Below are 6,813 nucleotides of genomic sequence, written 5' to 3'. Positions count from 1 at the left end.
TGCTTGTAGGTCCCTTTGAAATACTGAAAGGCAGCAATAAGGTCTCCCTGGAGCCTCCTTTTCAGGCGGAACAACAACTTCAAATCTCAGCCTGTCCTCACAGCAGAAGGGTTCCAGCTCTTGCATCATGATTGTGGCCTCCTCCTGTCCCAACAGGTCCATATCTTTCCTGTGCTGAAGACCCCAGAGCTAGACCCAGCACTGCAGGTGGGGTCTTACCAGTGCAGAGGGGCAGAATCTCCTCGCTTGACCTGCTGGCCACACTGCTTTGGATGCAGCCCAGGACGCGGTTGGCGTCTGGTCTGCGAGCACACATTGCCGGCTCACATCCAGCTTTTCACCCACCAGCGCCCCCAGGTCTTTCTCCGCAGGGCTCTCGATATTCAGGGAATTTTTGGGAACTCGGGAAAAGAGCAACCTCCAGCTCCTGCAATCACAAAGGGAGGCGAACAAGTGGGTAGACGGCAGAGCCTCCGGAGAGGGGGCGAGGGGTAGTGAGGCTGTGCCTGGCGAGGTCCCGCCCCAGAGGCTTCAGGCCGGCCCCCGCCCGCTCCGTCCCGCCCCTTCGGTGCCTCCACCTCCGCCGGCACGGGCTGAGCCCCACACTACCGGCAGGCGGGCAGCCGGACCCCCTCCCGCCGCCTTGCCCGGCGCAGAGGCCGCTCCAGGCGCTGCTACTCGCCCTCGGAGTGGTAAGACACACATCCGCACGCACATCCAGCGCTGGGCACCCCATGTGCACGGGCACCCCATGTGCACGGGCACCGAGGAGTCGGCGTCCGGACACCGCAGCAGCTCCGGGACTGCGAGCCCTGGTCAGGGCACCGGAACAGCACCGGGACTGGGGCAGCGGGCACTGGCACTGCCATGGCTGAGAGGGTCCGGGTCCGGGCACCTAGGATGAGCGTCCCGATCCGGGTATCGGAGCAGCACTGAGAATGGGGCACCGGGCAGCAGAGGAGCACCGGGGGTAGGGGAGTGGGTCCGGGGACCGGGTGGCACAGCCGCCCCGAAGGGGTCTGGTGCTTCGAGACCGGACACCGGAAAGTCCGAGGGGGTTGTGGCACTGGAGAAGAGTCTCGGGAGTGGGGGTCACGTACCGGGGACCACCCCGAAGCTGAGGGTTCGAACACAGGGACAAGACCTTCGAAGGGTCCGGCCACCCCCGGCTCACTTCCCCACGTTGCCGGCTCATCCCGGCACGCTCGCCGGTGCCTGCCCGCCCTTGGTGGCTGCCAGTGGCCCGGGCCGGTGTCACTCAGGCTGGTGCCTGCCCGGGGAGGGAGCTGCGGGGTGTCACAGGCAGGAAAACGATTGCATCAGGAACGGGGCTGTTTTTCCAACTGGGGCTCTCGGGAAATCCTGCTCCGGCTTCCCTCCATCCATCGCTTCTCTCTCCAGTGCCATGGAGAGGGAAGCCAGCGTCTCGATCAACAGCTTAGTGCCCGCCTCTGCCACCACGTCCCCCACGGCCACTTTCAAGGAAGAGCTGCTGTGCCCCATCTGCTACGACCCTTTTCGGGAAGCCGTGACGCTGGGCTGCCGCCACAACTTCTGCAAGGGCTGCGTGACCCGTTCCTGGGAGCACGGCGCTCACGTCTGCCCCGTGTGCAAGGAGCGCTCTTCGCTGGACGACCTCCGCATCAACCACACGCTCAACAACCTGGTGGAGAAGATCCTCAAGGAGGAACGACAGCGGCGAGGCCAGGCAGCCGCCCTCTGTCCCCTGCACCACCAAGAGGCCAAACTCTTCTGCCTGGAGGACAAGGAGCTGGCATGCTTTGCCCCAGCGGTTTGCTCTGTGGGGAAGGGGAGTGGGCGGATTCTTTGAGGGGTTTTGAAGGGTGGGCTGGTCCCCACGTTTCTTTGGCTTGTTGATCCTCGGGCAGGCCGGGCTGGACCCAGACATGCTGGTTATTGCAGCAGCTGATTGTTGCAGCGGTGCCTCGAGGCTGGGAGTGGTTGCACAATTTGCCCAGCCGAGGAAGGGATGTAGGATGGGGACACAACCCCGGGCCCTGCGGGGCAGGATGGGCCACGGCTGTGTGGGGAGGAGTAGGAGAGGATGGGGCTCTGGCCAGCAGCTGGGCAGCGTGCCAGGCCCCGCTGCGTTTCCCATCCAGGAAAGCAGCTGCTGCCTCCCTGAGTCACCCGTGGGGGATGAGCCAGATTTCAAATGTTGCAGGGAGGACGTGGTGCTGCTGTTGGACAAGGCCTGGCCATCTGCCCGTGGTGCTGAGCCTCCCTGGGAGCTGCTGTCAGCACCAAGACAGGCAGGGATTTGAGTGTGCACCAGCAGAAGGGTTTAAAAATGTAAGGGAGGATTCACCACGGAGCAAAGCTCCCCAGGCTCGCGTTGCCCAGCCCCGCACCACACTGACCCCATCCAGCGCTGGCAGATCTCAGGCTGCAGGAGGGGAAAGCTTGACTCGAGCGAGGATCCTGCTTAACCTTACCCTGCTGGGTTTGGTGCTCTTTTTCCACTTGGGCATAGGCTTGTGAGGTTCCTGAAGGCATTTCCTCTCCACAGGCCAAGCTGAAGAACATGGAGACCTCCCTGCGGGATAAAGTGAAGGATTTTGGGACCGCCCATCGTGCCTACGAGGCCATCTTGAAACACAACCAGGTGTGTGGCCCCTCCCCAGTAGGGCCTGATCCTGGCACACGTGTACACACGTGCACACACACCCCTGAGGTGCAGCTGGCTCTGGGGTGGAACTGTCCTGGGCTGCTCTGTCCTTGAGCGAGGGGAGCGCTGCTGGGGGGGAGGAAGGATTCCAATGAGGAATTGAGCACCAGAGGGATGAGGCTGGCTGGGACATTGATTTGTGGAGTGGAGGATCCCAGTGGGAGCCTAGCGAGTCCCTGAGCACTGGAGCTGGTTGGAAGGCTCAGGAGGAAAGTTCAGGAGGAGGCTGGGGGAGCCCAGGGGAGCTGTGGATTCTGATGGGAGGTGGTGACATCCCTCCACGGGGCAGGCGGAGGTGACGCAGCTGAGGGAGCAGATCAAGCAGGAGTTTGAGAAGCTGCACAGCTTCCTGTGCAGTGAGGAGCAGGCACTGCTGGACGAGCTGCAGGAGGAGGTGCAGCACAAGCAGGACTTCATCGAGGGCAAGATGAAGCAGCTGTTGGAGAACTGCCACACCCTGCTCAACGAAGCCAAGCAGCTCCAGAACGACCTCAAGGAGGACGACTACACCTTCCTCATGGTAAAGTCCATGCCCTACGGGGTGCCACCTCTGCCCTGGCACCCTCCTGCCACTCGTGCAGAGTGGTGGGCGAACCTTTGGGTGTTTATAAGCCCCTGGGACTCTTTACAAGTGGGGGTCTGATGCTCGATGTCTTCTTCTCTTGCAGGCTCACAAGAACCGCAAGTGCAGGTAAGTCCTGGTCCCCACTGCATCCCATGCCGAGTGGCACAGGGTGCTGGAGGTGGCTGAGCCCCCACTATCCCTCCCTGAATGGGGTCTCCTGCCTGGATGCAGAGTGAGGTCACTGCCCCAAGCGACTTCCTGTACCAGCACATCCCTTCTGGGTCTGGGTGCTCCAGCAGAAGGTGGTACTGGAGGGCCCCAAGGCCAAGGCAGCACCCCTTGGTGCTTCTGGGCAGGGTGAAGGAGCACACATGCAGACACAAAGCAGCACTGCAGGTCTTGGGGGCAGCATTAAAACCTTGATGTTGGTGCTGAGATCGTCCCACCATCAGTGTCTACCCTCCTGGGTTGTGGAGAAAAGCCCAAAAGGAGATGGACTGTGTTAGTGGGGAAGGCTTTGCCAAAACATGGGGTGCCAGGGGATCCAACCCACTGCCTTCCTCCATCCTTGACCCATCTCTGTCCTCTGTCCCTACCCAAGGATTGCCTGTACAGCTGAGGAACGAGAGGGCATGCCTGTAGGGATGTTTTTTGACGTTGCCAAGTACCTGGGCTCAGTGCAGTACAACGTGTGGAAAAAGATGCTCAACATCATCACTGTAGGTGAGGTGCTGAGTCCCCCTCCAAAGGATGGTTGTCCCAGCACGAGCTCAAACAGCTTTTGCATGGGGCAGCGTCAAGGGTGGTGGGTTCTGGAGAGAAGAGGAGCATGGAGCAGCCATGCCTGTGGCTGATGGGCCCGAGGAGGGGAGGTAGAGAATGTAAAGGCTGCTTTGGGGCATTTGCACCCCAGAAGGGAAACCCTTGAGGGTGTGTTTCTCCATGGTGAGCTGGGGGATGGATGGATGGATGGATGAGTGGGTGGGTGGATGGATGGGTGCAAGGACAGATTGATGGAAGGATGGGTGCAAAGACAGACAGATGGATGGATGGATGCAAGGACAGGTGGATGGATGGATGGGTGCAAAGACAGATGGATGGATGGAAGGATAGGTGCAAAGACAGGTGGATGGATGGATGGATGGATGGATGGATGGATGGATGGATGGATGGATGGATGGGTGCAAGGACAAGTGGATGGACGGTGGATGGATGGATGGATGGATGGACGGATGGAAGGATGGGTGCAAGGACAGATGGATGGATGGATGGATGGATGGATGGATGAATGGATGGATGGAAGGATAGGTGCAAAGACAGGTGGATGGATGGATGGATGGAATGATGGGTGGAAGGACAGGTGGATGGATGGATGGATGCAAGGACAAGTGGATGGAGAGATGGATGCAAGGATGGGTGGATGGAAGGATGGATGGATACCTGCAGGGCTACTGTCCCCCCATCAGCTCATCCCTGCAGCAGTCCAGACTCCTAACACACATGTCCCCACCACAGTCCCCTTCACCTTCAACCCCAACTCCGCGGCGGGCTGGCTTGAGCTGTCAGAGGACCTCACCAGCGTCACCAACAGTGACTACAAGATGCTGGTGGAGAACCCTGAGCGCTTCACCTTGGCCCCCTGCATCCTGGGCTCTCGGGGCTTCTTAGACGGCTTCCACACCTGGGAGGTGGACCTGGGCGGCGTCACGAACTGGCGTGTGGGGGTGGCTCGGCTGCCCAGCGGCACCCAGTGGCCCTTCCACCACGACGCTCGCTCTGGCTTCTGGTACATCTATCACCTGCCCGGCATCGACATCGAGATGGACGGAGCCTCCAACGCCACGCGCCTGGAGACCACCCTGGGCAGCGTCAAGCGCATCCGGGTGGAGCTGGACTGCGACGAAGGGGAGCTGTCCTTCTATGACGCCGACCGCCGGGCCCACATCTACACCTTCCACAAGAAGTTCAGCACCGCCGTCTACCCTTACTTCTACGTGGGGCCCGCGGCCGTGGGCGCCGTGCACGAGCCCCTCCGCATCTGCCCCCTCCGGGTCCACGTCCAGGAGGATGTCTCTGTTTAACGGCCGTACCACCACCTTCACCTGCATTTGGGGTTCCCCAAGTGCTTTATTTTCCCCCTTCAGCTTTCCTTAGGGAAAAGAAAGGAAGGAAGAAAAGAATGAAGGAAAGAATGAAGAAAAGCAAAGCAAGAAAAGCAATGAAAAGCAATGAAAAGCAAAGCAAAGCAACCAAAAGAAAAGAAAAGAAAAGAAAAGAAAAGATAAAAGAAAGGAAAAGAAAAGAGAGGAAAAGAAAAGAAAGGTAAAGAAAAGAGAGGAAAAGAAAAGAAAGGAAAAGAGAGGAAAAGAAAAGAAAGGTAAAGAAAAGAGAGGAAAAGGAAAGAAGGAAGAAAAGATAAGAAGCAATAAAAGTGTCTATTTAGTGTGTTTTTTAAAAAAAAAGTTATTAATAAAGGTTGTCCTGATATGATTCTGTGCTTCTGTGCCCCCCCCAACCCTCCCCTGCCCCGCCCCCAGCTCCTTTCCCATTGGAACTGGATGATCCTTGAGGTCCCTTCCAACCCTAACAATTCTATGATTCCATGAACAATCCCTTTCCTCCTCCCTCTTCTCCCCACGACTTTATCCCTTTGAAAGGCTTTTCCACAAATGCCCAGCTGCAGGAGTCTGGTGATGATGTGCAGGTTGGTGTATGGAAGTAGAAGTGTCTCAGAAGTGGGATGAGAGGCGGCTCAAAACCACCCTCTGCAACCCCATGCTGGGTCTGCCTTGATCTTAATCCTGCCCAAAAGGTCTGTCTTTCCATTCTGGTGAGCACTTGGGGCTCCAAGGTGATACTCTGGGGAAAGAGAAGGTGCTTGGTGAGCTGGGATGCTGCGGCTGCCCACGCAGCCCGGCCAGCCAGGACCTCTCTGGCAGGATGCTGATATTAATGGGTGGTTTCCATGGTTTCTCCCTGATCACAGAGGATGCTTCCTAGGAAGGGCAGGAAGAACCTGCACTCCCTATTGGACCTGGAGGGGAACATGGTGACCAAAGATGAGGAAAAGGCTGAGGTCCTGAACACCTTCTTTGCCTCAATGTTTAACAGCAAGGCAGGAGGAGTTCAGGACGAGTGCCCTCCTGAGCTGGGAGATGGGGTCGGGGAGCAGTGTAATGCCCCGGAAATCCATGAGGAATTAGTTCGGGACCTGCTGAGCCACTTGGATACTCACAAGTCCATGGGAACAGATGGGATCCATCCTAGGGTGCTGAGAGAGCTGGCAGATGTGCTAGCTAGGCCACTCTCCATCATTTTCCTCCAGTCCTGGCTCACCGGTGAGGTCCCAGATGACTGGAAACTGCCCAATGTGGTCCCCATCCATAAGAAAGGTCGGATGGAGGAACCTGGAAACTACAGGCCAGTCAGCCTGACCTCAGTGCCAGGGAAAGTGATGGAGCAGATTATCCTGGCGGCAATAACTGCGCACCTGCCTCTCCAACCTGATCTCCTTCTATGATCAGGTGACCCATCTGGTGGATGTGGGGAGGCCTGTGGA

General features: G+C 58.3%; 1 protein-coding gene across 1 annotated transcript; it reads left to right on the top strand.

Moving 5' to 3' along the window:
* Positions 1-751: 751 nt before the first annotated feature.
* Positions 752-5,695, top strand: LOC137449639 (E3 ubiquitin-protein ligase TRIM35-like). The gene is made up of 7 exons (XM_068155355.1): positions 752-885; positions 931-1,792; positions 2,531-2,626; positions 2,979-3,209; positions 3,358-3,380; positions 3,856-3,977; positions 4,770-5,695. The coding sequence occupies exons 1-7, from the start codon at positions 752-754 to the stop codon at positions 5,333-5,335; spliced, it is 2,034 nt and encodes a 677-aa protein (XP_068011456.1). The 3' UTR covers positions 5,336-5,695.
* The last annotated feature ends 1,118 nt before the right edge of the window (positions 5,696-6,813 follow it).

This window comes from Melanerpes formicivorus, unplaced genomic scaffold (assembly GCF_026170545.1).
Source record: "Melanerpes formicivorus ecotype bairdi unplaced genomic scaffold, bMelFor1.0.p_v2 SCAF_31, whole genome shotgun sequence".
In the NCBI taxonomy this organism is placed as follows: Eukaryota; Metazoa; Chordata; class Aves; order Piciformes; family Picidae; genus Melanerpes; species Melanerpes formicivorus.
Note: the sequence above shows the minus strand (reverse complement) of the source record. Positions and strands in the feature narration are given on the sequence as shown.

What these genes read in the sequence shown, in the direction of transcription:
- LOC137449639 (XM_068155355.1), top strand. Translation starts at nt 752, where the DNA reads ATGTGCACGGGCACCGAGGAGTCGGCGTCCGGACACCGCAGCAGCTCC. An exon ending in CCATCTTGAAACACAACCAG is followed by an intron (nt 2,627 to 2,978) that starts GTGTGTGGCCCC and finishes TCCACGGGGCAG; the next exon opens with GCGGAGGTGACGCAGCTGAG. An exon ending in CACAAGAACCGCAAGTGCAG is followed by an intron (nt 3,381 to 3,855) that starts GTAAGTCCTGGT and finishes TCCCTACCCAAG; the next exon opens with GATTGCCTGTACAGCTGAGG.